The 14,696-nt window shown below is 33.2% G+C and overlaps 1 protein-coding gene across 1 annotated transcript in view; it reads right to left on the reverse strand.

Moving 5' to 3' along the window:
• LOC149959830 (uncharacterized) overlaps nucleotides 1–12,254 on the reverse strand; it is a 31,156-nt gene extending 18,902 nt beyond the window's left edge. The window contains exons 1-2 of the mRNA XM_090165180.1: nucleotides 12,005–12,254; nucleotides 9,638–10,025 (exon numbers count right to left, since the gene is read on the reverse strand). Coding sequence (XP_090021306.1) covers nucleotides 9,638–9,977 — 340 coding nt within the window. The 5' untranslated portion in view covers nucleotides 9,978–10,025; nucleotides 12,005–12,254. The remainder of the gene's footprint in view (nucleotides 1–9,637; nucleotides 10,026–12,004) is intronic.
• Between the last annotated feature and the right edge of the window lie 2,442 nt (nucleotides 12,255–14,696).

Raw genomic sequence — 14,696 nt, forward strand, 5'->3', positions numbered from 1 at the left:
TGTTTTTGTAGGATTTCGGATTTATTCATTTTTTTCCCGGATTTTGAGATTCTGGGTTGAATTTCTGGATTTCGGATTTTGCGTTGGATTTTTTGGAAAGTGTACGGGATTTCTTTAAATGTCCGACCCTTCGGTTATAAAAAAACAACTCAATAGTATCAATGAAATGTAAAAAAAATTTAGTAAAATTAACAGTAAAGTTTAGTAAAATTAACAGTAAATTTTAGTAAAATTAACAGTAAATTTTAGTAAAACAAACAGTAAATATTTGTAATATAAAGTAAAATAGTAAAATATAGTAAAATAAAGAAAAATATAGTAAAATAAAGTAAAATAAAGTAAAATATAATATAGTAAAATATAATAAAATAAAGTAAAATGAAGTACAGTAAAATGAAGTACAGTAAAATAAATTAAGCAAAGTAAAGTAAAGAGAATATTCATAACCCAGGTTTCGTTATAAATTTATAGTATGTTACGTAATATTTTAGCAATCCCCCCCCCCCCAGGTAATTATTTTACTTCCAGGCAAAATCGTCGCGCTGGAAAAAAATGGTTTTATTTAATTTGACAATATATAGATGCGAATAGTTTTAAAATCAAAACTCCTATACTACCACAACTATCTGCAGCTCCGTTAAAAAGACCATATTACTTTTCACTGGTAACTCATTAAACTTATTACAAAGTATATTCGAAAACATTAGTATGTAGAGCTGTAGTGAAAAAGTAATTAGGCCCAATAATTGAGGTTTTAATTTATGTCCTAAAGATCTCTGGTAGCAAACGTTACCTTGACTTCGCTTCTCATTGGTGAAATAGCTCTTCATTTTTACAAGTTTCAACTGAATTTATTTCCACAAAATATGGCTTGAGAATGTGATTGGAAGACAATTTTGTTTCGTAGAACATTCCCTGCTACGAAATAACTTCGTTCTCTTACATTGAATTCGAATTTTTTTTGAAACTGTAATACCAAGAATTTAATTATACTTAGAAAGAATTACTATTAACTATTACCAACAAATTTGGATGATTATTTAAAAAAGTCTTTTGAGGTTAAGTAGAAACTGCGACAGACAAAATAAAAATGTAATTACACTACACCAAATAACTTCTAAATACTTTCTAATACTAGTCGCAATACTTTCCAGTACTAGTCGCAATACTTTCCAGTACTAGTCGCAATACTTTCCAGTACTAGTCGCAATACTTTCTAGTACTAGTCGCAATACTTTCCAGTACTAGTCGCAATATTTTCCAGTACTAGTCGCAATACTTTCCAGTACTAGTCGCAATACTTTCTAGTATTAGTCGCAATACTTTCTAGTACTAGTCGCAATACTTTCTAGTATTAGTCGCAATACTTTCTAGTACTAGTCGCAATACGTTCTAGTACTAGTCGCAATACATTCCAGTACTAGTCGCAATACTTTCCAGTACTAGTCGCAATACTTTCCAGTACTAGTCGCAATACTTTCCAGGACTAGTCGCAATACTTTCTAGTACTAGTCGCAATACTTTCCAGTACTAGTCGCAATACTTTCTAGTACTAGTCGCAATACTTTCTAGTACTAGTCGCAATACTTTCTAGTACTAGTCGCTATACTATCTAGCACTAGTCGCAATACTTACTAGCACTAGTCGCAATACTTTCTAGTACTAAAATATCTAGTACATTTGGCGGAAAGATACTAGCACGAATTTCCGGTTAATCAACGGAGGGTATTTCGATTTTCGCCTATTTTCAGTTGAATTCCTAAAGGTTAATACCCGTGTTATATTAATCCCATTTTAGAAATGTCTATTGCGTAAATTTCAAAGTGATCAGTAAATATTTAATGTAGATTATTATTTTAAGTGTATTTGTAGTATTACGCTCCTAAACCATCATAAAATTGCACGTTTACGTACGTCAACGTGGTAATCTCGGCATTGTCCGTTCTATACTTACCCTGGACTCACCAAAATGGAATTTCTTGCAGTACTAAACATAAATTATTACAACTGTTTTTAAATCTTATCTATGTTAATTCATTAATTATCATGAATATAACGCAATAGACGGTATTTTCCGAAATTATATAACGCGCGGGCCAAATTCGAAATTTCTGCCAACGATTGATAGTAAATTCGTGCTAGCATCCGTTATCCTTCACCCATTCTATTTGCCATGGCAACCGAAAATATTTTTGACCACTTAAAACAAAAATAAGATTTTTTCCTTATTTTACCCAAAAACTGTTACAATATTACCCCAAAAATGTTCCAATTTACCCAAACTTGATGAAATTTACCTAATTGTGGTCGAAATTACCCATTTCATGATTTTCAAATTTAAAAAAATAATTCGGTGGTGAAACCGAGAACATCCGATGCTTATTTTAATTTCGGTTGCCATGGCAAATCGAATGGGTAGTGCAACGTCTACTTTCGGGAAATTTCATATCTCATAAGCTGGTTCACACTAGACACTTTGGAACCGTTTGCTATTGAATGTATTTATCATATGGCTATTAATACAGTTGACACCGAAAGTGTTCAATTTTATCTTTCGAAACCGTTTTATAACGGTTCCAAAGTGTCTAGTGTGAACACGGCTTAGGTCTACATTACGCCCGACTTTGAACCAAATCGGCAATAAACACCTCGGGTACTCTCCTTGTTAGTACCCACAAATCCCTTGGGATTGTGTGTAATAAAAACCAGCGGTAACAAGTTTGCCCCTCGAGACAAATTATTTTTATCTTTGAAAATAAATGAAAGAATCTCAAATTATTTGGAATTTCGCATTTTGGATACTTTGCGAGCAGCTAGGCCGGTCACGTCATTAATTTGCTTCTGGCTTTCCAAACCGGTTCGTTTGTTTGTATCTTCTTCCACAGACTGGACGGAGTCTTCCTGTTTACCTTCCAAAGCTAACTCTAGGAAATCGCGTGTCTCATTTGAAATGAAAACTTTGTTAATAGATCGGTGTTAATCAATTATCTGATATTGAGAAGGTATAGCTAACCCTATGCATTAAAATACAGAAAGAAAATAAAAACCACATTTGCATAGTAAAAATTAATTTTTACTATGCAAATGTGGTTTTTATTTTCTTTCTGAATTATCTGATAACCTTTCAATCAAATCAAATTTCAGTACAGATATTTTTGCCGCCACAGTGCTAACATTCAAATATTGTCTTAATGATTTTGTTGTCTGTAGCGATTGATACCGAAGCGAACTATAATAATAATATAATTATAATAATAATAATAATAATAATAATAAAATATTGGGGTGGCGGAGTGGTTAGCACTTTCGCCTCGCAGCAAGAGGAGCCGGGTTCGGTCCCAACTTGTGGCACTGGGTGAAAACTCGGAACAACTCCTTCCGCGTTGAGTTTGCAAGTTCTCTCCCTACTGGTTTAAGAGGTTTTCCCCCGAGATCTTCGGTTTCCCCTTCCATAAAAACTTGTTGAGGTGAACGGTAATAGTTAGTGTAGGGAGCTGTTGGCTCGCGTGGCATGAAGGGCTTTCTACCACGCTAATACGCATTGTAACCCGGCCACCTGAATTAATGGCTTTAAAAGTCGCTGGATGACTTAGGCCTAAGGTGGTGCCTTGGGTATTAGCCTAGATGATTATTTGTTTATTTTAAGTTCATACTGCCTTTAAGTCGAAGATTCTCAATATATCACCATCAAATATTCATCAGTTGAAAGCGATGCCTGAATGCTTTTTGAACCTTTACAGCAAGATTTTGAGTAATTACAGTTTTTCGACTTGTAAAAAAGCTACCCAACCTAATCGTTGTACAATCAGCGAATTAAATTTCATCGAATATATTGATTCCACTCCAGCACCTTTGACAAGGAGTATTCGTAAGAATTCAATTTTGTGAAATATGAATCTTGTCTGGTTATTTTCGCATAAACATTTTGTCAGTACGGCGCATCATAGATAGCGCCAGAATGATATTCTGATTAAGGGACAAATTTCATTCAAAAATTATCGTTTTGGTTGACCCAATTACCAAAGATAGAGCTTCCCTGGATATTAGCAAACCATGTCCCAGGGTATAGAGGGAGATTATAGTGAGGACTTTGCGCTTCGCTTCTTCGCTGTCTGTTCTAGGAATATGGAACCCTCTTTCTAGCTGGATTGGAATTTAAACTTCAAAGCGTAAATTTATAATTAATTAATTTTTAAATTAAAATTCAGAATTAAATTTATATCAATATAAAATTAAGAATTACATTAATAATAGTGTAAAATTAAGAACTAAATTAATATTAATGTAAAATTAAGATCTAAAATAATAATGTAAAATTAAGAACTAAATGAATAATAATGTAAAATTAAGAATTAAATTAATAATAATGTAAAATTAATAATAATCGAAATTTGATAATTACATTAATATTAATCTAAAATTGAGAATTAAATTAATATTAATCTAAAGTTCAGAGTTAAATTAATAGTAAACTAACATTCTGAATTAAAATATTATTAATCAAAATTCTGAATTAAAATAATATTAATCAAAATTCTGAATTAAAATAATATTAATCTAAAATTCTGAATTAAATTAATATGAATCTAAAATTATGGGTGAAGTTAATATTAATTTTAAATTAATAATTAAAATAATATTCATTTTAAACTCTGAATTTAATTTATATTAAAGTTAAATTCCGGTTGAAATTAATATTAATCTAATTTTCCGAAAAAAATAATATTAATCTAAAATTCAGAATTAAATCAACATAAAGCTAATATTCAGAATTAAATTGATTTTAATCTAAAATTAAAAATTAAATTAACATTAATCTTAAATTTGAAATGAAATTAATATTCATAATTAAAATAATATTAATTAAAAACTCAGAAATAAATTAATATGAAACGAAAATTCCGGTTGAAATTAATATAAATCTAAAATTCCGGGTGAAATGGATATTTAATTAAAATTCAGAATTAATAATAATAATAATAATAATAATCAGCTAGGCTAATACCCAAGGCACCACCTTAGGCCTAAGTCATCAAGCGACTTTTGAATCCATTAATTCAGGTGGCCGGGTTACAATGCGTAGGAGGGTGGTGGCAAGCCCTGTATGCCACGAGATCGAGCCAACAGCTCCCTACACTAACTATTACCGTTAACCTCGACAAGTTTTTATGGAAGGGGAAACCGAAGAACTCGGGGGAAAACCCCTTAAACCAGTGGGGAGAGAACTTGCAAACTCAACGCAGAAGGAGTTGTTCCGAGTTTTCACCCAGTGCCACGAGCTGGGATCGAACCCGGCTCCTCTTGCTGCGAGGCGAAAGTGCTAACCACTCCGCCACCCCACTGATTAAGTCACTATTAAACTAAAGTTCAAAATATATATATTCATATATTGATTATATTAAAATTCATTATTAAACTAATATTAAATTAAATTAAATTAATTCTTAAGCATTGGTGTGATTTTCTCACCAATTATTTGTCGAATATGATGTCTACTTAAGCACCGGACTATATTTGGCCTTTTGGCAAATTATTTAATGGGTAATACGATACGATTCATTTACCATTGAAAGAAAAATGATCTAAGGCTTTTAGGCAACCGTAGAAAAACAATGGGTCAATGAACGAACTACGCAACACGGTAAACTCTGAGCCCAATTATTTTAAACGATTTGTTAAATGGATTCGATAAATTCAAACGTTTGTTATCAAAACGAAACATTAGCAAAACATTATTTAGTGAGTATGGAAATCGTAGGTATATACCATGACTGTTATTGTGGTTCATAGGTTCCTATCCTTGCACGAAAAGTCACATTTAATTTAGTATTTTCAAAATGGTCAAAAAGAATGTTCAGTTTTGGTATATGTAAACTGAAACCACGGAAGTGGCTTGGCGGAGTGGTTAGCACTTTCGCCTCGCAGCAGGAGGAGCTGGGTTCAATTCCAGTTTGTGGAGCTTGGTGGCAATTCGGAGAAAATCCTTTGGTTAGGCCTTTCCATCAGAACTTGTAGAGGTTAACGGTAATAGTCAGAGTGGGAGATGTTGGTTTGCGGTGCATGAAGGGCTTTCCACCACCCTCCTACGCGTTGTAACCCGGCCACCTGAATTAATGGCTTTAGAAGTCGCTCGATGATTTGGGCCTAAGGTGGAGCCTTGGGTATTAGTCTAGCTGATTATTATATTTAGTTGAAGATACAATTTTCGGAATCAATAAATTAGAAATAGAGGCTAAGCCCATCTCCAACTGAACCTAAAACTTTAAGGCGACATCTGCTGTTCCTCATTAAAATTAGCTTAGGTGATAGATTAAGTGTCAGCTATTTTATATGAACATAAGTAACATTAAAAAGTTTTATGTCGCGAACCTTTATTCCTAATGCTGTTTATTCTGTCAATTAAATGGTGTATCGTTTTTCATACTTCCAATTGTGCTTAAAGCATACTTACGAAAATATTCTTCGCACTGAAAATCAGCTGCACCTTTCTTCTTAGTAATGGTAGTTCTACCACCCTCCTACGCATAGTAACCCAACCACCTGAATTAATGGCCTTAAACGTCGCTTGATGACTTGGGCATAGGGTGGTACCTTGGGTTTCGGTCTAGCTGATGGTTGTTGTATCATAAGTTACATAATAACTTTAAGTATGACCCTTGCTGTTGTTTCAACGCTAATTTTCTGACACTGACTTTCTCACCAAGATCCGACTTGGACTTTCACAAGATCTGAGTAGCATGCTACTGTCCTTGGTAGTTCTAAATTTCACCTGAAGCATATTTTGACACTACGAGAGAACTAAATCAAGAATGCGTAATAGCTCTCCAAATCAGTTCGGTGATAAATTTTATTGACATACTTATTGTTAATACGTTACTTGTGTTATATGTTATATATATTTTGGAAATTTGGTAGCGAAACGCAAAACGTTTTAATTTAAATTAATTTGTAGAAAGCACGAAATTTTCGAGTTACTTCGTTTTGGAAATTAGGTAGCGAAACGCAAAATGCTTTAATTTAAATTAATTTGTAGAAAACACGAAATTTTCGAGTTACCCGGTTTTGGAAATTAGGTAGAGAAAGACGAACACATTAATAATACTAAATATATCTACAGACTATCTTGTACATACTGTAACTAAAAAACATAAAAACCACTGTTGTACAATAAAGTTTTTTATTAAAAACTTTATTTTGTACAACCGTGGTTTATATGTTTTATTTGGTTTCGAACACGTCAATTTAAATTAATTTTTAGACAAACCGAATTTCTGGAGTTACCTGGTTTTGGAAATAAGATAGTGAAACTCGAACGAGTTAGATAGCATCTGTATCAATTCGCACGAGATTCAAATAGTGCTTACGTGAGATGTGGGGTCCCGCGTATTGGATAGAAACCGAAAACGTAGTTCAGAAATGATCAGCAGGAACTAAACAAATAATTTTCAACCAAAAATCACTGAAATGGGCAAATGCCCCAATTTTAGGGCTCCGATCTCACAAATGTTAACAATGCCGGTGAGGGCATGATATTTCCAATAATAATAATTATAATAATATTAACAATAATAATTTCGTGTTTTCTACAAATTAATAATAATAATTATCAGCTAGGCTGTAAAGGTTCAAAAAGTATTCAGGCATCGCTTTCAACTGATGAATATTTGATGGTGATATATTGAGAATCTTCGACTTAAAGGCAGTATGAACTTAAAATAAACAAATAATCAGCTAGGCTAATACCCAAGGCACCACCTTAGGCCTAAGTCATCAAGCGACTTTTGAAGCCATCAATTCAGGTGGCTGGGTTACAATGCGTAGGAGCGTGGTGGCAAGCCCTTCACGCCACGCGAGCCAACAGCTCCCTACACTCCGTATTATGTTTATGGAAGGAGAAACCAAAGAGCTCGGGGAAAAACCCATTAAACCAGTGGGGAGAAAACTTGCAAACTCAACGCGGAAGGAGTAGTTCCGAGTTTTCACCCAGTGCCACAAGCTGGGATCGAACCTGGCTCCTCTTGCTGCGAGGCGAAAGTGCTGACCACTCCGCCACCCCACAACGGCGGCAAAGGCGGACACAGTACGTGAAATTAATACACACAAATCCCCTCGGGATTGTTTGTAAAAAACAAGAATAAAATTAATATTTAAAGCAGAGAAGTATGCCGATAGTGTACCCACCCTGTAATTAAAATTTAATAGCGACGTAATAATTCATCACGGGAATGATTACGAAGACTATCTTGTTATTAATGTGCGCGAAGAATACTAAGTTATCTTTGCCAAGCTTTTCAAGGACAATATTTAATAGTTAAAGACTTAATTTTTATGCAATATGGCACCGCCCATTCCCGCCTTTCACAATCCAGTTTAGTAATGTTAGCTTAAGTGGTTCCCTAGATATACCAACCGATTATCAGATAACAGTGTTATCTGAACCGGGGGAATTATTGTGATCAATCAGATATCCGATAATCCGCATTAACGTTGAGATATTATCAGATCAGTTGATACGGTTCAAATTGCAAACCGGATAGATTAAACCCGGAACTAATCTAAATCAATTTTAACCCCACTGACAGAAAGTAAGCAGATTTCAGATGCCTAGCAATTATTGATTTGGCATATTTTAAATTCCTTTCGAAATTTTAATTACTGTTTATTTGATTTGCTTTCGAAAGATTATATTTCTACTGACAATTGTGAGTGTATAAGTAAGATAGCTTTTCATCTAACAGAAGCTAGTGAAGTTAATTACAGCTGAACAGTTCAGATCGGTTACTTGGGATAATGAATCAGATAGGTTTGTGAGGGGAACATAAAAGATTAACCTGATCTGACTAACTTAAATAATAGTAATAATAACAATAATAATAATAATAATCAGCTAGGCTAATACCCAAGGCACCACCTTAGGCCTAAGTCATCAAGAGACTTTTAAAGCCTTTAATTCAGGTGGCCGGGTTACAATGCATAGGAGGGTGGTGGCAAGCCCTATATGCAACGCGAGCCCACAGCTCCCTACACTAACTAAATTACCTGTTTATGGTCATTCAAACCATTTGATGTGTGTACGTCTTGTGGGTACCGTTTATTATTGCCACCCCTCTTTGGACTTAGAGCCGCTTATTCGAGTAATCGAGTACCCGATCATGCAATTTTTTTTGGTACTCGATAATTCAATTACGTATTCGAGTAATCGATGATGTTCGAGTACTCGCACAGCCCTAGTAATAATATAGTTCGATATTGATGGTAATAGCTTTAAATTTTCGAGTGGAACTTTCCTTAAAACGTACGCAAGTGGCCTCTTCATAGTTATTCTCGAGCATTTAAGAGATATACAGGCGAGCAGGATAATTTCGCCGCTGGTGGCGCTTAAAAGTACCGTGAAAAAAAGGAAACTTTCACTGGAGGGGGCGATAAGTCTCGCTATCTGATAACTGCGGTTAATGCGTGACTGGTAATAAAAGGTTGCAAAAGGGATACGTGCATACCGTTCGGTACATTCAAAACCGTTATTGCGGGGTGACTAAGTTTGCGATCTTAAAGATCTATTTTTGAAGGTCGAGATCAGCATTTTGAAGGTCAAGATCGCGCATTTTCCAACCCCTGTTTTAATTAATGATCAACTTACGTTTTATCTCCTGAAACGCTGGCGATACGCTTGCTTGTTGAAAAGCGTTCATTGGAGTCATTGAAGTTCTCGGTTGAGAAAGAGTTATTTCCATCGAAACAGAAACAGAAACAAGAGGTGGCCCATTACCTTCTACTGGCCGCGTGTCAGTTTTCTTTCTCAGCTTCCGCTCTTCCTTCGTCAACGTTTTCCTTTCGCTGATGAGGATGCACTTTTTGCAGCAGCATAAGGCAAAACGGCACTGACTTTTGTGGCCTTTCACGGAAATCTTCTTACCGTGGTTCCAGCAACGAGCGCAACAATTCGGAGCACGCTTGGTTTGACCATTCATCATTATCATGTGAAAATGATAATAGCAAAAGTCAAATGACAACGCACGAATAACTCACTGCAAAAAAACGAATTGTAAAATAGTTACTTGATGAAATATGCTTAAAAGTAAAGAACCAAAGTTGGTTTGAATATTTGAAAGGCGCGAAAGTGAAATAGATCAATAATTTTGCTAAGCCCCTAATTCAAGTGGAATAGATCAATACATCTGGTAAGCCCCTATTTAAGTGAAATAGATCAATACATTTGGTAAGCCCCCAATTAAGTGAAAAAGATGAATACAGTTTTTGAGCCCCTAATTCAAGTGAAATAGATCAATAATTTTGCTAAGCCCCTCATTCAAGTGAAATAAGATCAATAATTTTGGTAAGCCCCTCATTCAAGTGAAATAAGATCAATAATTTTGGTAAGCTCCTAATTCAAGTGAAATAGATCAATAATTTTGCTAAGCCCCTAATTCAAGTGAAATAAGATCAATAATTTTGGTAAGCTCCTAATTCAAGTGAAATAGATCAATAAATCTGGTAAGCTCCTAATTCAAGTGAAATAAGATCAATAATTTTGGTAAGCCCCTCATTCAAGTGAAATAAGATCAATAATTTTGGTAAGCCCCTCATTCAAGTGAAATAAGATCAATAATTTTGGTAAGCTCCTAATTCAAGTGAAATAGATCAATAATTTTGGTAAGCCCCTCATTCAAGTGAAATAAGATCAATAATTTTGGTAAGATCCTAATTCAAGTGAAATAAGATCAATAATTTTGGTAAGCCCCTCATTCAAGTGAAATAAGATCAATAATTTTGGTAAGCCCCTCATTCAAGTTAAATAAGATCAATAATTTTGGTAAGCCCCTCATTCAAGTGAAATAAGATCAATAATTTTGGTAAGCTCCTAATTCAAGTGAAATAGATCAATAATTTTGGTAAGCCCCTCATTCAAGTGAAATAAGATCAATAATTTTGGTAAGATCCTAATTCAAGTGAAATAAGATCAATAATTTTGGTAAGCCCCTCATTCAAGTGAAATAAGATCAATAATTTTGGTAAGGTCCTAATTCAAGTTAAATAGATCAATAATTTTGGGAATACTTGTTTTTCTCTTTTATAATAGCAAAAATTCAAATAATTGAAAATTTCAGATCGAAAAGTAAACGTTACGTTTGCTTTACGTAATGTAATGCTTTTTTTAAAAATTAAAATCAGATCACTCAACGCATTAGATAAGGTTAACAAATTGTATCTGATCAGATAAAATGAAATAGGGCTATGTTTATATGTAAAGAGGGGAGCATTGGTGGCCCAAATCTCTGGAACCCGCTGGAAAAGGGCTTTTTTGGCGGAACGGTACAATAAGGGCCTATTGCCTGGCTTTTCACCAGAACCTTGAAATTTTAAGTGAAAATGCCCTCGATAAGGGTTAAAGCTAATGTAATCACAATAGATTTTTAAGAAATGTTATCATGACAAGAAAAAAACCACTGAATTACGTGACCTTGAAACAAATATTAGTATTTGCGTGGCAAGCATTTTAACGAATTTATTACTTCGTTATGATTTAGTTAAATGAAACGGATAAATTAACCACCAAAATTTCAATTAATCATAAAAAAATCGATATTATTTTTAGGACAGGAATCCATACCTCTACTGGGAATGCTTATCGCGGCAGATTTTCGTCTCGATGTGGCTGACGGTTTTTTTGACGTCACTATGTTAACTTAACAAACAACAACGTGAGAGGGGAGCGCGCGCAGAGTGGATTTTTTCTCTCGTAGGCGGGGCCAAAGCCGTCAGAGTGATCTTACGATACGCGATACGCCAGGATAAGCATTCCAAGTAGAGGTATGGATTCCTGATTACGACTATTATACGATTCAATATACAACAAATAAATTTTTATACGGATAATTTTCGGATATGGTTATAAAAGAAATGAGCGGGAAATTTCTTATACGAACGCCTACCCTTAGGCACGTTGTACAAACCCTCAAATTGAAACTACCTTTATGTTTAAAATAAGTAGTTGGAAAAGTGTCACCTCAAATAAAGTGGTCGAAGACTGCTTAACAGTATCCAGCAATTGACACGAAGGAGACAACGGGAGTAACGCGCCAAGACGAACCCACTTCTGAAATTAGTTTTCCGCTCCGCGCTTTCGTTGATCAATTTTCTTATTTTCTATTTCGTGAAACACAAAACTAACACTTCAACGGATTTCAAAGTTTAACCGCGTCGTTGCCGCCCCATGGCGGGAATAGCTTCGTAAGCGCGGGACAACTTTTCCCGTCGAGCGCTCGACGGACTCTGCTCCCCGCTTTCTCGCCACTTCCTTCCACGCGCGGCGCTGCGTTCCTACGAAACACGTGCGGAAATGACCTCCATCCCAGTCTCTAACGTCACAACGTCCCAAAAGGCAAGTTCTGGCTCGTCTCTCAGGTTGCGATCCGCAGTCATGGAAACGAACATTTGCAGAGGAAAGCGCGGTAAAAATATTTTATTATTAATTTAACTTCATTAATTTATGTTCTTATTTTAATATTATGCCTATATTTTGTTTTAATTCATAATTTTAATTTTTATTGTTTTAATTCTTAATTATTTTGTATTGTTTTAATTCTTAATTTTTTTATATTGTTTCAATTCTTAATTTTTTATATTGCTTTAATTCTTAATTTTTATCTTTTATGGTTTTAATTTTTAACTCTTATTAAATATTGTTTAACTCTTAATTTTTGTTATATCAATTTCATATTTTTAATTCGTTATATTAATTTCATATTTTTTAATTCGTTATATTAATTTCATATTTTTTAATTCGTTTTAATATTATACAACATTAATTTCATATTTTTAATTCGTTTTAATACAACATTAATTTAGTTTTAATACAATATTAACTTATTTATTTTTAATTCGTTTTAATACAACATTAATTTAGTTTGTTTTAATACAATATTAACTTATTTATTTTTAATACAATATTAACTTATTTATTTTTAGTACAATATTAACTTATTTATTTTTAATACAATATTAACTTATTTATTTTTAATACAATATTAACTTATTTATTTTTAATACAATATTAACTTATTTATTCTTAATACAATAATAATTGAATTCTAATTGTATTTTAATATTTATTTAATTATAATTTTAGTTTAATATTAAATCAATTATAATTTTTATATAATGCTATTTTTTATTTAATATTAATGTATTTGTAATTTTAACATAATATTAATTTAATTCAATTTTTAATTTAATATTAATGTATTTGTAATTTTAACATAATATTAATTTAATTCAATTTTTAATTTAATATTAATGTATTTGTAATTTTAACATAATATTAACTTAATTCAATTTTTAATTTAATATTAATGTATTTGTAATTTTAACATAATATTAATTTAATTCAATTTTTAATTTAATATTAATGTATTTGTAATTTTAACGTAGTATTCATTTAATTCTATTTCTAATTTATTATTAATGTATTGTAATTTTAACGCAATATTAATTTAATTCTTATTTTAATGTAATATTAATTTAATTCTTATTTTAATGTAATATTAATTTAATTCTTATTTTAATGTAATATTAATTTAATTCTTATTTTAATGTAATATCAATTTAATTCTTATTTTAATGTAATATTAATTTAAATCTTATTTTAATGTAATATTAATTTAAATCTTATTTTAATTCAATATTAAAATAATTCTAATTTTATTCTTATATTAATTGAATTCTTAAATTTTGTCTTTGAAGACAGACGTCAATCCCCACTAGATAAAGGGCTTCATATTCCTAGAACAAACAACGACGAAGCGATCAAGCCCTCTACATACTCTCGCTGTGCACCCTCAGTGCCAGATTTCAGATATCCAAGGTCCGGTGTAGCTTTGACTATGGTGTCAACCAAATAGAGATGGCCATGAATTTATCCGATTTTTCGAAAAACGGGACTTTACTGGTGACCGTGGAGAGAGTGGTGCCATCTATTTATGGCAAAGGAAGCTAAAATTCAAAATAGCCAAATGATAACGTCATCAGAGAGCCATTGTAGAAGATTATAGTTAGACAACGTATACTCTATTTAGTGGACTTTAACCTAAGCTATATATCCCGTGTAATAACATTGTTTATACACTCTTTTTCGCGGTGTTTCCTGGGCGTGTCCCTATTTGGTTTTCCCCCTTTCAGCCCCATCTCACATTAGGGATACCCAAAGAGTGGATGCTAGACTCCCCGCTGAGGGCAGAAGCAATGGCCGACGAGCGGGAGGCAAGTAAGAGGGGTAAACTAAAGGTGCAAAAAAGAGTTTATAATTACTGTAATTTGTGTTATTGAGCAATTTACAAACGATCCAATCAATACGAGGGGTACCTATAACTACCGCCTTTTGTATTTCGACGCTAGCGACATCTATTGAAAAAGAGCTACTTCACCTCGAGCCGCCACTTGCTTTAAAGCATGAGCCGCATTTGGAGCAACGTTAAAATAGTCTAAACATAGACATTCTCGAACGGTATAAATAAAGTTTCTAACTCAAGTTTACTTGCTATTTTAAACGCACTCTCGCAAGCTCAAAATTGGTGTTAGCGTCGAGTTCGGGACTACTTATTTTCTTTCAATTTTTTCCATTCGATAGTAGCGGCAATGAGAGTAGCGGAGGTGTCTCTAACTACGCTGTACAGCCAAAGGTAGCGGAGAGAGGATTTTCA

This window comes from Leiobunum rupestre, chromosome 2 (assembly GCF_980474605.1).
Source record: "Leiobunum rupestre chromosome 2, qqLeiRupe1.1.hap1, whole genome shotgun sequence".
Classification (NCBI taxonomy): Eukaryota; Metazoa; Arthropoda; class Arachnida; order Opiliones; family Sclerosomatidae; genus Leiobunum; species Leiobunum rupestre.